Raw genomic sequence first — 16470 nt, forward strand, 5'->3', positions numbered from 1 at the left:
GCCCCCTGCCACACACTAGCCCCCAACCACACACAGCCTCTCTGCTCCCCCCACCCCACCTCTTTTCCTCCTTGCCCCCGACTCTCTCCACTTACCCCAGGCCCCCTGCCACACACTAGCCCCAACCACACACACCCTCTCTGCTCCCCCCACCCCACCTCTTTTTCTCCTTGCCCCCGACTCTCTCCACTTACCCCAGGCCCCCTGCCACACACTAGCCCCCAACCACACACACCCTCTCTGCTCCCCCACCCCACCTCTTTTTCTCCTTGCCCCCGACTCTCTCCACTTACCCCAGGCCCCCTGCCACACACTAGCCCCCAACCACACACACCCTCTCTGCTCCCCCCACCCCACCTCTTTTCCTCCTTGCCCCCGACTCTCTCCACTTACCCCAGGCCCCCTGCCACACACTAGCCCCAACCACACACACCCTCTCTGCTCCCCCCACCCCACCTCTTTTTCTCCTTGCCCCCGACTCTCTCCACTTACCCCAGGCCCCCTGCCACACACTAGCCCCCAACCACACACACCCTCTCTGCTCCCCCCACCCCACCTCTTTTTCTCCTTGCCCCCGACTCTCTCCACTTACCCCAGGCCCCCTGCCACACACTAGCCCCCAACCACACACACCCTCTGTGCTCCCCCCACCCCACCTCTTTTCCTCCTTGCCCCCGACTCTCTCCACTTACCCCAGGCCCCCTGCCACACACTAGCCCCCAACCACACACACCCTCTCTGCTCCCCCCACCTCTTTGGACCGCTGCTACTGCTGTGTCCTCCCCCCACACCTGAATCCCCCCTCCCTGCTGCGCTGCGCTTCTCCTCTCTCCTCTTTCTCTCTATCATCTCTCTTTCTCCTCTCTCTCTCTTTCTTTTCTCTCTCTCTCCTCTCTTTCTCTTTGTCCCTGCCCCCCCTCTCTTTTCTCTCTCTCTTAGTCTTTTCTCTCTCTGCTCCCCTTCACTTTCCACCTCCTCTCCCACAGCTGCAGCCGCACACAGTAGCCTACCCACCTGGCGGCTGCCATCGGTTTTTTTTTTCTTTTTATAGTTTTTGGTTGATTTTGTCTCTGCTTGGGGGTGAGTTGAGCGACACAAATAGTGTTGTCTCCTCACTTCTGCCCCTCCATCGTTGTTGAACTACCCCGGTTGCCTGTGTGCCTCGTGCGGCCGCCCTGCTGTGTCTCAGCCCAGGGTGGCTGGCTGGCGGCGGCGAATCCGTGACCAGCAGTGAGTGGCAGGAGAAGGACCGGAAGAAGAGGGGTTAGTGCGTGTGCGATTGTGCACCTTTTGTTGCCCCTTTCTCTCCCTAGCTGGCGGTTTTAAATAGGGACACCCCTATTCTGAAATGCATTTGGGTGTGGGGAGGAGGGAGGGAACCTTGGAGAGGAGATGTACTGTTGTAAAACTTGTGTCTTCATGCCCATGCCCAGTAAAGAAATTGCTGCTGTGTGTTGCGTTGCATTGCATGCGTCTTGCAGGTGGTTTTTGAACAGCTGCCTTCCAGAGTGCTTCCTTGCCTCTGGGGCAGTCTGAGTGGGGTCCAGGGTTCTGATGCGATGCTGCCACTACATGCTGGGCCCATGCCATGCCAGAGTGCTTCCTTGCCTCTGGGGCAGTCTGAGTGGGGTCCTGGCTGGGCTCTGATGCTGCCACTACATGCTGGGCCCATGCCATGCCAGAGTGCTTCCTTGCCTCTGGGGCAGTCTGAGTGGGGTCCTGGCTGGGCTCTGATGCTGCCACTACATGCTGGGCCAATACACACGTATGATGATGATCATGATGTTCAATCCATGAGGCTGCCATCAAGTGTTTGCTGCTGCTTGCTTGCCATGGCATTGGGCAGGCAGAGTCACAGAGTGGGTGGGTTCAACCTCTGTGTTGGTGTGACTGGGTTCTGGTTTTGGTTGTGTGCAATTTAGAGTCACTAAATAGGCTGCATTGAGTTTGATGCTCCCCCCACAGGAGCATTACTTGAGAACCACCCCCCAGAACCCACACTTTGTGTTCCAGTTCACTAAATAAGGGTTTCCTCCTTTGATCTGCAGGTTCCCAAGCGTTGACTGCATCCCTCCCCCACCCCCGGTAGGTGCTGTGCCCTCCCCCCATCCACTCTCCCCCCCAAAAAAAGCTAAAAACTTGCCACCCACACCACATCTACTCCACCCAACTGCCCGTGCCACCCTCCCACACCGGGGTTCCACCCTTTAACCCCCTATTTTTCTAAAAAAAAACCCTCCCAGACCCATCTCCCCAATTGGCTTGGTGGTTGACTCCCAAATTCAAAAAGGACACCCTCCCCCTCACTTCGATTGGCTTCCCCCCCCATATCAAAAAGTCTTCCTTTCCCCCCAATTGGCTTCCTTTTTTGAAAACAAACTTCCCCCCCGCCGCCTCCAAATCAGCTGCCTTTTTTTTGGCCCCTAAGCCCCTCCAAATTATTTTTTTGACCCTGTCTGGCCTTCCTCCTAAAGTCTCCCTCCTTCTGACCTAGCAGCATGTCTGAGCGCCGTGTGGCGGGCAGGGCTCGCTCAAGGCTGGCAGGCAGAGGTGGGAGAGGCCAGGTGCGGGGTGCGCCTGCGGCACGGGGAGGGAGAGGACGCGGGGAGCCTGAGGACACCCCAGTTCTCCCCATTGGAGAATTCTTTGCTCCGGCCCCATCTTTGGTGCGCAGGATTCAGTTCCCCACGCCTGCTGCCGCCAATCGCGGCAGAGGCAGAGGCACTGTTAGGGCTGTGGCGGGTCCCTCCTCGCCGGCGGCACCAGGTGCTGCTGAGCTACCTCCAGTTGTTGAGGTGGAGGAGACTGTGGAGTTGGAAGAGCAGGTAGAGGGCGGTGAGGACCGTGCGGCTGGCAGCGATGCAGCCAGGTTCTCCCTCCCTCTGGGGCCCCTTCCCCCTATCCTTTCGCCGCTCAGTGGGGCCCCCCCTCGTGAAGCCCGACACTCTGGTGGGGAGCGGTCTGGCGAGGTGGTGGAGGAGAGGCCTGCCTCTCCGATGCCAGTTGAGCCGGGCCCTTCCTCCGCTGTGGAGGGCGGAAGGGGCGGGTTGGGTGGCAGCAGTGGGCAGGCAGCGGCGGCCGCCCCCCCCCCCAGGACTGCAGCCACCCTGCGAGAAACGGCCTAGGACGGCGCCCAGGGCGCAGGAGGCCAAGGGCAGTGGTGCATGGGTGCATTTTGAGGTCCCTCAAGATGCCCCATTCCACGCCCGCTGTGTCCACTGCAGGATGCTTGTCAGCCGTGGAAGGGACCCTGCGCACCTGGGTACGACGCCTATGTGGAGACACCTAGAGTGTCACCACCCAGGTCTCAGGGGACAGGCTGGCAGCGCTAGTGCGCCTTGTGCATCTGCCACTAGGGCGGGCAGCGGCAGTGTGCCAGCCAGCAGGCAGGCTACACTGCCCGTCCAGCGGTGGACGCAGTCCTCGGGCAGCCAGCGTATTGTTCGCGTGGACCATCATCACCTCACCCGCCTCATAGGGGAGATGATTTCCACCGATGACCAGCCGTTTCAGGTGGTCGAGAACAACGGCTTCCGCCGTATTCTCCAATACCTGGCTCCCGAATACGTCATCCCCTCAAGGACGACGTTCAGCCGGAACGTGGTCCCCTCCCTGTACCGCCGGTGCAGGGAGCTCGTGTCGGCCGAGCTGCGTGCAGCTCCGGCCGGGACAAGCGTGCATTTCACGACTGACCTCTGGACCAGTGTCAGTGGGATGCACGCTTCTTTCCTGGCCCTCACTGCCCACTGGTGGGGACCGGAGAGTGAGGGGACCTCCGCGGGCGATGCTTCCGGGTCCGGCGCGGCTCCCGATGCACTACGGCACAGGTGGGCCGTCCTGCACGTGGAGACGATGGACATGAGGCACACCGCGGAGGAGGTGGCGGCCGTACTCGACCGCCAGATAGAGGAGTGGATTGGCGGGTGTCCACACCTCTCCCGCGGCTTCATTGTCACCGACAATGGAGCCAACGTTACCGCCGCTGTCGAGACAGTCATGGACTGTGTGAACATACGGTGTATGGCACACACGCTCCATCTGACCGTCAGGGACGCCCTTGGCCTTAAGGAGCTGAGGGCGTCCCAGGAGAAGGGGGCCCGCCCCATCGCAGGTGCTGTTGCTGCCATGGCTACGCTTGTGGATAAGTCCCGCAAGCTGGCCGCCCACTTCCACCGCAGCGAGAAGTCCAGGAGACTGCTTCGCCAGAAGCAGGATGACCTTGGCCTTCCTCGCCATCTCATCCCTACGGATGTGGAGACGCGGTGGAACTCCACCTTCCTCCTGTTCCAGCGCCTGTTGGAGCAGGAGAGAGCCCTTGTCGCCCTGGCGAGGGACGAGTCCTTGGATGTCTGCGACTTCTCGAACGCAGAGTGGAAGCAGATGTCCGAGGCGGTGTCGGCACTCGAGCCCTTCCAGCTTGCCACGAAGGGCTTGTGTGGCGACACCACTCCCTTGAGCCAGGCGCTGCCCACAGCTGTTGGTCTCGAGAAGCTGATGGGTGGACTCCATATCTCTCTGACCACGCCAGAGGGTCGTGCTCTGGCTGGGAGGCTGAGGTCTGGGGTTGACAAGCGGCTCGTTGATGTGCTGGGAGACAGGGAGGAGTATGTCCTCGCTTGTCTCTGTCACCCAGCCCTCAAGGGCAATGCCGTGAGTGCCGACGACTTGCCCAGGTGGAAGGGCATCCTGGTCGAGAAGGTTAGGGAGGAGGAGGCCGCTAGGGCCCGCAGAGACCAGGGTGTTGGTAGTGGTGCGGGGGCAGCCCTCACGGCCCAACCCGCACCCAGCAGCAGCATGGGCGGCCAGCCGGCGTCAGCTTCCCCTTCCCCTCCCTCTTCCCAGTCCAGCAGCGCGGCATCCCAGGCGGCACCATCGCAGCAGCCATTTGCTACCGACTCGAGATCCGCCCAGTGGTTTCAGCGGTTCTGCTATGGCGCCATGCCTGGTATGCGGGAGGCTCGACCTGCCAGGCCCCCCTCCAGTGCTGAGCAATGCGTTGCGCAGTACTTGGAGGAGCCTGTGGAGGGAGACGGCGTGGACTGCGCACAGTTCTGGGCGAGCCGCCGCCAAGTCTGGCCGGACCTGGCGGTGGTGGCTGTGCGCCTCCTCTCCTGCCCCCCAACCAGTGTCCAGAGCGAGCGGGTGTTTTCACGTGCCGGGGACGTGGTGACACCCTCTCGCTCCCGCTTGGACCCTGGTCTGGTGGAGCAGCTGGTCTTCCTTAAGGTGAACCTCCCCCTGTTGGGCTACCCCAAGCTGCAGTTTGAGACGGGCGAGTGATTACCGTGGGTTGCCCCATGGTTGGTCACCTGCCTGGCTCGAACTCTGTGCTTATCCCTACCCTCCCCCCTTCCACCTCTAGCTGAGCTGACGTGACAGATGCTGAGCCGTGCCAGCCAGTCGCAGCGTGTAGTGTGCCCACACAGAGATGCAGTTGTAGTAGTAGTTGTAGTGCTGCGACTGGCCAGATGTTTACAATGCCCACGCCCACCTAAAAAGAAACCCAATGCTGACCAGCACAGGCCCTTTATCTATCCACCTGTCAGCATTTGGGGACCTGGCATGGGCACGGCACACCCCCCCAAAGTAGCACAGCCCACGGAGTACTAGACTTAGCGGCAGCGGCGGGTATACGTTCAAAAATGCAGTGTAGATATGTAAATACTGTATGTAAATAAACATGTAAATAATTTTTTCTTTAAAAACCCCATGTCAAAATCAAGCCTCAAAATTATGCAAAAGAAAGAAAAAAAGGTGACAAAGGGAGAACAAAATGATGAATGCCAAATGAATTGATTTTATTGAAAATGTCACCAGAAATCATGTGTGGGGGGCTTGGTTTACATGGAGAAGATGATTGGGTGATTTTTTGAAATGAAAGAATGAATTATTATCATCTTATGTTCATCTTGATTGTGGTCACTGTTGATGTTGGCTGATGGCAAAAACCCCAAAACCATCAGAATAGCAATGAACTGGCTGCCAACACAACATATTGATTGATAACTGTGCAGGGGGGGAATTGGGTCTGTGTGTGTGTGTGTGGTGCAGGCTCAGTCTGTCTCTTCCTGTTGTGTGTCTGTCTGTCTGTCTGTGTGAATGGATGCCTAGCACTGTCTCTGTGTGTGGATGCTTTCTGTGTGTAGTGTGGTGTGTGTCTGTCTACATGTTTTTTTTCCTCCCCCCCATGCCTCCCTCCATACTTCCCCTCTCATCCTCTCCCCTTCCTCTTCACCACCTTCCATCCTCCCTCCCTTCCAGCCCACCACCGCCTCACCTGCCCCCAACCCCGGTCTGGCAGATGATGAGAGTCTGGTCTCTCCCACCGAAGCACACACGTGAGCACGTGTGTGCACAAATATGTGGCTGACCAACTCTGAGCCGGACCCTCCCCCCTTCAATCCCCTCTACATCCCTCTCCCCCTCCCCTTTCCTCCCCCCTGCCTCCCAGCCTCCCTCCCTGCCTCCCTCCCCCCTCCTAGCTAGCAGCGCACACATACACACACAAAACACCTGTGGTGGCAAACACCACCAGCACACATGCACTCACACTGGTGCCACCACCTCTGCCTTGGGCCTCTGTGTCCTTGAGCAGATATGTGGTGGTGGACCAGAGAAGCATTTCTTTCCAGCAAGGCAAAAGGCATGCACTCACTGCACACACACACACACACACACACACACGAAGAGGTGAAGACGAGAAGAGGCAACTTCTAGAACCAGCAGCAGCAGGTGAGTGTCGTGTAATTGTGTTGCTTCCCAAGGCCACTGCCCATGCTCAATGCTCAGTCTGCTGAAACTAAAGAACTAGCTACAATCACCCTTCCTCACATGCAGCTCAGCTCAGCTCAGCTCAGCTGCACAGCACACTGACTAACTAGACACTACAGCTGGTGGTAGAAAAAACAGAAGTCTAGATTCTAGAAGATGTCCTGGTGGATTTTAAACTTTCAAATCTGTGCTAGGATTGCCTCGCCCGCCTCCTCCTCCTCCTCCTCCTCCTCCTCCTGCCTGTAATTGTGCCCTCTCCCCTTGCAGTTGCGCCGTCGTGATGGGTTGGTGATGTGCGTGCGCCGTCTACTTGTTAGCTCTCTCCTCCTCATGTTGGCTGGGCTTGCCAGGCACTGGCTGGCAGCAGCTGTTGGCTGTGTGCTAGGCTCAGGCTGTGGCGCGCGTGACTGGACTGGGAATGTTATTGTAGCGGCAACACTGGTTGTGGTGGTAGCAGTAGTAGCTGTTGTTGTTGCTGGGCTGGTGGCTGCTGGCCTGTGCTGACTCTGCGCACTTGGTCTGGTCTGGTCTGGTCATTGGGATGCAGATGTAGGGTGTGTGTGCATCATCCATGGGGAGCATCAGAGCAGAGCAGAGCAGGTTGGCTGGCTTCTGTCTGTCGGGCCTAGTCAGTGGCAGGCACTGAGTGAGGCGGTGGTTCCTTTGGGCATCACGTCACCCATCATGCAGAGCGGCAGGTCTGCTGCTCTGCTGCTCCGCCTCCTGCTTCTTCTCTGTGTGTGCTGCTCTTGTGCTTAGTGTGCTGCTCCGCTGCTGCTGCTGTGCTGGCAGGCAGCACAGCAGTGGCCTTTTTGTTAGATCAGAGAGTGGGTGTTGTCTCTCTGAGTGTCCTCCTCTTACTTGCTTGGATAGGAGTGGTGGTAGTAGGTAGGCATTAAGATGGACTGACTAGGTGTTACGTGTTAGGGCGCCCAGAGAGAGGGGCCAAAAAGATGGGGTGGCAATTGTTGGGTTGCTCCTAGTATTATTGGTGAATTTCTGAAGAAAAATTTTTTTTCCATTGGCTAGAATGGGGGTTCGGGGCTGCCCCAGACCCGCCTCTGTGGGGTGGCAGCACCGCCAAAGTGGGTCCGGGGCCATGGCAAAAATGCCCTCAGTCCCTCCCAGCAATCCCCGTAGAGATAGGAGTGATGGTTCTGTTGTTTTTCTGAGGTGTTCTGAGTGAGTGTGGATTCTGTGATAGCAAATGAGAGTGGATTCATGGTGTCTCATTGGAAATCTCATAAGCTATCATAGAATCTACACTCAGAATACCTCAGAAAAACAACAGAACCATCACTCCTATCTCTACGGGGATTGCTGGGAGGGACTGAGGGCATTTTTGCCATGGCCCCGGACCCACTTTGGGGGTGCTGCCACCCCACAGAGGTGGGTCTGGGGCAGCCCCGAACCCCCATTCTAGCCAATGGGAAAAAATTTTTCTTCAGAAATTCACCAATAATACTAGGAGCCACCAATTGCCTTGGGATTTTTGGGGTGGAGGACACCCATGGGTGGCTACCACCCACCCCAGCTTTTTTGCCCCTAAGGGCTCCACATTGTGAGTTATGGGCAAAAATTTATTTTTTGAAAAAAATTTGTAAAAAATCAGAGGAAGGTCCAATCGACTTGAAATTTGGGTGGCAGGTAGAACACAATGTCCCCTTCAAAACCAGCCACTTTTTGTGATCCGAACCGGTTCGGTTCGGATCCGAACCGGTTCGAAACCGAACCGGACCGGGGGGGTGGTCTGGCAAAACCAAAACCGAACCACCCCGGTCCGGTCCGGACCCGGTTCGGACCCGAACCGAACCGGGAGAACCGGTTTTATGCACATCCCTACCCCACTCCACATCACAGTTTCTAGGCCTGGGAACTGGAATTTCAGCCTTCAAACCTGATACTATTCTCTTTGTTAGGATGGTCTCATAGATCTCTTTCTAGCTTCCTTGCAGCCTAGTGGGGAAGTGGCTAGAACTAAATTATTTCACTAAATTCAGAGTTTCTTTGGGAGCCAGTATCCTACTTGCTCCGACCCCACACTGCAGACACTCATGTACTCAACCCCTGGGTCTATAGAAGCATGTGGGGCTTCTATAGATCCCCTAAAGTAGCCAATTTTTCCATTTAAGTGCAAATCTTTAAACAATCTTCTTTTCTTATACTTTTATATCTTCTCGCAAACTGTTTTCCTTCTCCCCGCAAAGTGTGTTTCCTCGCCTCAACTGTTAAACAGTGTTTTTCTCTCCCCCAAAATGTATTTTTCTCCCCCCAACAAATGTCTTTCCTCTCCCCCAAAAAAATTTAAGTGTGCCCCATCTTCACCCCTGCTTTGCTTTCATTCACTGACCAGGGAACTTAACCAAGTCCCTAAGCAGATTCAATCCTGTCCTCAAATTACAGGGGAACAGAGAGGAGTCTGGCCTCTTGTGGCAGCTTGCTTGGTTACCTTTTAAAGAAAACTGCAGTGGGAGGACATTCTTTGGATAAAATCGAAAGAGCTCAGAGGGTGGGATTTTCAGATTTTTATCATGAGTCCCGCGCCTTCTCTACCCGCCATAATCTGAGTTCTAGATGGACCTCATCAGCTGTGGCCAAACCCCCTGGGGCACCAGTAGGTGCAGTTATGCCTGGCCATCCAGATTTGGGCAGCTAAAAGCCTTAACATGGTTGCATGCTAGTTATTGCTTTACACTCAAATACCCACATCGCTTAATTTCTTTTTAAAATGAAATTTATCTTAACAGCTGGCTGGGAAAGAGGACAAATAAAAGACAACAGGGAGAATGTTGCACTGCAGCATCGTATGAGTTTACAATCAATAGATCTTTTACTCAGTGTCTGTAGTTGAACTGCCAGGATTACAATAAAGAAATCCAAATAAAATGCACCATATTGCCTTTAAAAATAAAATTTTAACTCTGGCTCATGTCATAAATGTGTAATAAAATATTTATAACAAAAATTCTGAGGAACTGTTAGGGGTGGGGAGTTTCATGATATTAAAACTCTGTCACTATAACATATTTTGTCTGGAATATTGCTCCTTAGTTCCTTCTCTTTCCTATTCTAACTTGGTGATAATAAAATATCAGTGTAAAAGTTATCTGGAAATCATTTATCATGAATGGAAATATCCAGTCTTCTTTCTGGCAATGAAATGCGACAATTTCATCACACACACACAAAATGTAACAAAATGCACCCTAGCCTGCAATATGGAGAAGATGAAGAGAGAAAGTGGCATCACACTGCCAAAGGAATTCTTGGAGCAATAGAACCTGCCACGGTATATTTTGTCAGTCAGCCTCACAATAGGGGCAGAGGTAACTGCTTACGGCAGCTCTGCTGCAGCATCACATTGAAGAGACTTTCCCAGAGATTCATTGCTATGCATTTTTGTTTTCCTCAGAAATATGGTGGATTCAGACTGGATTGTGTATAAAGAGTAATTATGGAACTGATGAACCAAGTTGAAAAGAGCTTGGCCTGCTTAACTTAGCAAGTATGGTTGTCAGGTTACCAGTGTGGCAACCAGAATTAGGCCTTCTGAGCAGTGCTCCCCCCCCCCACCTGCCACACACACCTTTTGAAATCCCCTCTCAGATGCTTCATCACTCTCCCACCTTGATTAGTTCTAAAAAGAATCTGAAAACCCTCCTTTCTAAAGAAGCATTTTAAAATCCATTTCAACTGGGTTTCCTGATTTAATAGGTTTTAGTCATGTCTTCCATTTTGTATTGATGTTTGTATTGATGCTTGCTGTTTTGTATTGATGCTTGCTTTGTTACTATTTGTTGTTGCTTTATTGTGTGTTTTATTGTAAACTGCCCCAAGCAGCAGTGTGCTAGAGGGGTGGGGTAGAAATATAAAAAATGAAATGAACATTCTGATGACTGAAAGGCAGTTATTTTGCCTCTGTGGAGAGGAAGTAAGAAAGCAAACCAACTGGCTATTAGAAACAATGGTTAGCTACCAAGGGTAGCAAAAACTGTGGTTCCCTGGACATTGGCATAAAAGAAATACTATCTGAAAATACAACAAAAGAACTAAATTAATATTGATCAATTCACATTGGCATCCAGAAATGATTGCTAGCAACTTGAGAGAAAATTAAAAAATAAATGTGAGAACCAGGTCAACCTGGTGTCAATCTGGAAGGTTCTGATATCATGCAACTTTTGAATATGAACCAATTATCGGGTTTGAAAAAAATGCTGCTCTATGATGGTATCATAGAGAAGCCCTACGGCTGCTTTGAGTTATGATACTGTACTGACCATCCAATCCTTTGAGTTAGTGGGGAGGACTGTGTTTTCTCTTTAAAGTGGAGAACGCCAATGGTCAAACTAATCATGAATGGGGCAGCCACATTTGTTTTTCATGTGTATATCCCATTTATGTATAAAGGAGTGTGGTGGTGGTTTTAACTTTTACAATCAAAACTTTGTGGAGGTGAGCGAATCTGAAGTGATGGAGAAAATAGCATGAATGTTGGCAGGACAGGAAGCACATGAAGTGAATTTATATGAATATATCTGAAACAGATCACTGTTTAAGTTTTGAAACCACACCTAATCCATATAGAGGCTGTTCACATGAACAGCAAAGATCGGACTTGGCTGCCTTCGCCCGATCTTTGCTGCACATGTGAACCATCGGGAGCTATGTAGCTCCCGACGGTGGCACACATGCCTATGGAGCCCACCTCCAAAATGAGATTAAGGGAGTGCCCTCTCTCTTAGCCCCATTTTGTTGATCATCTGCAGGGGATGTAAGTTTTTGCAGCCTTCCTCCCTGTGTGCCCCAAGTCCTTTATCACGGATCATAAGAAAAGGCTCATTGATTTTTCCCCATCAGCTTTTCTGTTAACTCAGCCAAGAGAGATAAAGGGCAAAGCCATTAAATAATTCGAGATAAATGACATTAAATTTACTTCTTCCAGGTCTTTCTGGGCATTTATTCTTTGCTTTCTTTATTTGAATTCAAAAGACATTTTGTGTTAGACGTTTGTTTATTGCTCTCTGACAGCATGGAGAGACATTAAACCAAAGTACCTGGGTTTCAGAAAATTGGGTTTTATTCAATTGGATTGCTATCTTGGCCCTAAGAGGCCACTTTAGCTACAGTAGCACAAGCAGGGAATTATGTTATTCTTGCTAAACAGTGGCAAAGAAGTTCATCTGAACTATGGCAGGCAGACAGAGCTATAAATTAAATATGGGACTCATGAATGTTTCTGCATAGAGGACTAGAGACAACTCCAGTGACCCTTAGGGTCTGTGCTCTTACATTAGCATCCCATGCCTTACCCATCATCTCAGGTAAATTCTTTGTGCAGCCTAGGCTACAATGCCACCCAGGGGCAGGACAATGTGAAGCTCTGAGATGCATACTGAACCCTTCCTGGAAAACAGTATCATTTGATGTTGGAGATGAACTTCCAGTGCATCGACCTTTTGCACCAACTGTCCTAATGTTAGGGGGCATTGGGAGTAGATACAGTGAGTAAGGGTCTCCCTGTCTGTCCCTACTCTATGACCCCTGAACTGACTCTGCAGCACTTCCTGTGCTGAGTCACAATCCTTCCTTTCCTTCTAGAGAGCAGATGGAAACATCTCTCTCTCCTTACCTATCCACTATGTAGTCCTTTAGATTAGAGATAGGTCTTTCCTATCTAAGTGTATTTAACCAATAAATATTTAGTGTTTGGTCATACAAGGATCTCCATGTCTTTTCTCTAAATAGCTGCAATATCCAAACCATCCTCTGCTACCTACTCTGTAACTGGAGTGTGTGCTCATTCCTTAATGCTCTGCTGTTTTACCTATTGTGGGTAAAAATCAACAACCTCTAACATTGACCTTGGTGCAGGGTTTCTGTTCCCTCTTTGTCAGTTTGCTTTGATGCATCTGATAAATATGAATGAACTACATTGCTAGATCTAGGCATAAAAACCACAACAACATAGTTCAGGGAGGTTTCTCTTTAGTGATTCACGTGTCTTGTGCTTGTTTCCATTTGACCTTGGCATGTATTTTCAATTTGCTCCTTTGTTGACTTTCCTAGATACACCAAAATGAAGACTGCCACAAACATCTATATTTTCAACCTTGCTCTGGCGGATGCCTTAGCAACAAGTACACTGCCATTCCAAAGTGTGAATTACCTCTTGGGAACGTGGCCATTTGGTACCACCATTTGTAAGATTGTTATATCTATAGACTACTACAATATGTTCACTAGTATTTTTACCCTCTGCACTATGAGTGTGGATCGCTATATAGCTGTTTGCCACCCAGTCAAAGCTCTTGATTTCCGTACCCCCAGAAATGCCAAAATTGTCAATGTCTGCAACTGGATAGTTTCGTCAGCCATTGGCATCCCAGTTATGGTCATGGCGACCACAAAAGAAACTAGTGGTAAGTAAAAATTCCACCTTCCATCTTGAAATGCTCATTCACTGTCTTCAGCAGGAAGAGAGAGAAGTTCACTCAATCAGGTATCAGCATTGTTATGATACTTCCCAATGAGTTCAAGCCTTTAAATTTGACACCCATCTAATCCAAGACATCCTGGTTACTAAAAATCTGAAAATGAGACATTGATGTGGAAGACTCTCTGTCAAGTGTTGAACATAAAACACAACCCAAAATGGTTAAATCCCCATATTTGCGAGACAAGTAGAGGATCATTTGTAAGCTGGTCCTTAAAAGAGGGGTGGGAGTATACCCCTCAGAATGTTGTTGCTTCTTCACACATTTCAGCCAGGCTATGATTTAGGGGAAGGCGGGGGTTGTAGGAACAGCTAGGAGCATTATGCCTGCAGAATGCAAATATCATTGACAAGTGTGTGTCTCTTGTAAGCTTTAATTGATTTAACAGCCTGCAAACTTCAATTAGATTGAACAGTAGATTCACTAACTCAATCTTCAGTTGATTAATTGATGGGGACTAATAAGTGATACTGTGAATTAAAGGCATGCTTGTTTATTTTTGAGCTAATGTTGGATTTTGTGAGTTACAGTAATAAGGGATGAAAACAAAATAATATCAAACTTGGCCTTTTCTAGTAGCAATGAATGGAAATTCTGTTTATTAAGTTGTAAATTAGCTCTTAACTGGTAGGAGGGGGAGCTAACAAAAAAAGACAGATATGAATGTCTTCCACTACACTATCCAAGCTATTCAACATTTTAAGTTAAACTTTTTGACTTAAAACCGACTACCATAGGTCATCATTCCTACCATTTTGTCATTAAAAAATAAAATAAAATATTGATCATTTCCCACAAAATTTAACTAGCAATTTTCTTTATGTATTACGGTCCACTTCCAGAGAGTAAACTGTCAAAAGACATTGGAATCTCCCAATGAAATCAACTCCTCTAAATTAATTGCCTTTAAAAATAAAAATGAAAGTACTAACCATGATCTCAGTGTTTGCAGCATTTTTTAAAAAAATGGTAGCTTTATGCCTTTTAACAAAACCTTTTCCCACTTTCATTCTGATATGCTGAACTACTTGTAGCAATTTAAGAGATTAATCCAAAATTTACAAAGCTGCAAAAAAACCAGAATATAATTCTGATGCTGATCTACTCTTGTTATTGCTTGATTGTTTTACATTCTTTTAATTTTTGTTTTTACCTTTATAATTTTTCACTGTTTTGAGAATGTTCTAGAAAAAAGGTATAGACTTTTAAATAAATGAATGAATACTAGTACCATGGAACCTCTATACAGTTTTTATGGGTACCAATCCTACAAAATAACAATGTCGGGAACCATGCTACCATGGGCTCTTGTGCAGTTGCCTGGCCCAACAAACCCAGCCTATAAAAAAACAGGCTAGTCCAGAAATGGTGTGATTCTTGGTATTGGTGCATAAGTGTTCTGGAAGCCACAAAATGATCATATAAGCTGCTCCTTTAGAAGGAACAGTAGCACCCACAGAAAGGAATGTCTCATTCTGTTTTTTCTGAAATATCAGTGTCTCAGCTATTTCCAAGCAAGAGGATATCAGTGAACATTTGATAGGTGCCATCCTCAACTGAGCTGATGTGCTGCAAACTCCAAGTGGACTTTCCCCTACAGACTACTCTTCTGGGGACTTCCCAAGTTGCCCATTTGTCAGATGCAATTGGCTATGGCTGTAATTTGCCACTTTATAACACAAGTTTTATTAACTTCAGAATCATAGGTGGCAGCAAAGGGGGATGGTGGGCAGGGGGGAAGTGATCCACGTACAAATAGCTTTCTTCTCATCCCATCCTATGCTAGACCCCTGTGGTTACTTGAAGGAAAGGCACTTCTTCACATCCTTGCCTCCCCATTTTGCCCCTTCTGCTCTCCCACACACACCCCACCCACCCACCCTGCCATATTGGCTGACAAGATTTGGAAAATGATTCAGAGTAGCTCCATTGAAATTAAAAGAACAAATTAGGCAATGCCTAACTTGTCCTTTTAAATTTCAATGGGAGTACTTTGAGTTGTTTTCCTCACCCTACCAGCCATTATTTTTCTGTGCTGCTACTGTTCATGATTTGTCACTGAATTTATAAGAATTTAAGCATGCATGAGACAAGTTTCTCCTCCTCTTCCTCCTCCTCCTCCTCCGGGGCAGGGCAGAATTAAAGGCTTATTGCTCAGATCTCTCAGGCTAACCTTTTAGTTACATAAGATGCCTCTCCCCTCAAGTAAACACTTCTTTAAATTGTGCCCTTGCTTTTATGTTGCATGAACAGTACATATTCTCCTCAAAGGTTACTACACTGTTGACATTACACTAAAGGAGAGTTTTTCTGTTGGAATAAAGCTGTTGAAAAATAAAATGTCAGCACTATTCAGCAAGCCATTTAACAGGCTTGCATCAAATTAAAGTATTGAACCAAGTATATAGCTATGGGCGTGGGTTTGTGAAGAGGGGAGGAAAAGAAGTTCATGGGAAACCAATCACTCACGAAAAGTCTTTTTTTTTCCCCCTGTTCTTTTCATAGGATCTATTGATTGCACCCTTAAATTTTCTCACCCAACCTGGTACTGGGAGAACCTGCTGAAAATCTGTGTTTTCATCTTTGCCTTCATCATGCCAGTCCTAATCATCACAGTTTGCTACGGACTCATGATATTACGCCTGAAGAGTGTCCGAATGCTGTCTGGCTCCAAAGAGAAGGACAGGAACCTAAGAAGGATCACCAGAATGGTCCTTGTGGTGGTGGCTGTCTTTATTGTTTGCTGGACTCCCATCCATATTTATGTGATCATCAAAGCTTTGATCCATATTCCAGAAACTACTTTCCAGACAGTCTCCTGGCACTTCTGTATTGCTTTAGGGTACACAAACAGCTGCCTTAATCCCGTCCTTTATGCATTTCTAGATGAGAACTTTAAAAGGTGTTTCAGAGAATTCTGCATCCCAACAGCTTCAACCATTGAGCAACAAAACTCCACCCGAATCCGACAAAACACTCGCGACCATGCCTCCACTGCCAACACGGTGGATAGGACTAACCAACAGGTATGACTAGCCGTGGAGATGTCATCTCTGGATTCAGGAATTCCTCCTGGAGATTACATGAATTCTGAAATTACCATCGTTACTGATGTGTAGCTTCCGGAAGGTTTGCAACACCCTTTCAATTTCTCTTCCTTAGCTGGGGTGTTACACATACATGGAGGGACCAGTCCTAAATG

At 49.4% G+C, this 16470-nt stretch overlaps 1 protein-coding gene across 3 annotated transcripts in view; it reads left to right on the forward strand.

The window, feature by feature from the left end:
• Positions 1 to 16470, forward strand: part of OPRM1 (opioid receptor mu 1) — a 49369-nt gene that overhangs the window by 17733 nt on the left and 15166 nt on the right. For 2 of the 3 annotated variants that reach the window (XM_053293311.1, XM_053293318.1), the window contains exons 2-3: positions 12841 to 13193; positions 15774 to 16294. In XM_053293311.1, coding sequence (XP_053149286.1) covers positions 12841 to 13193; positions 15774 to 16294 — 874 coding nt within the window. Of the gene's footprint in view, positions 1 to 6491; positions 6733 to 12840; positions 13194 to 15773; positions 16295 to 16470 lie in introns of those variants that run through there. The other variant, XM_053293325.1, reaches the window with a different exon arrangement.

The sequence above is a fragment of the Hemicordylus capensis genome, chromosome 1, assembly GCF_027244095.1.
Source record: "Hemicordylus capensis ecotype Gifberg chromosome 1, rHemCap1.1.pri, whole genome shotgun sequence".
Lineage (NCBI taxonomy): Eukaryota > Metazoa > Chordata > Lepidosauria > Squamata > Cordylidae > Hemicordylus > Hemicordylus capensis.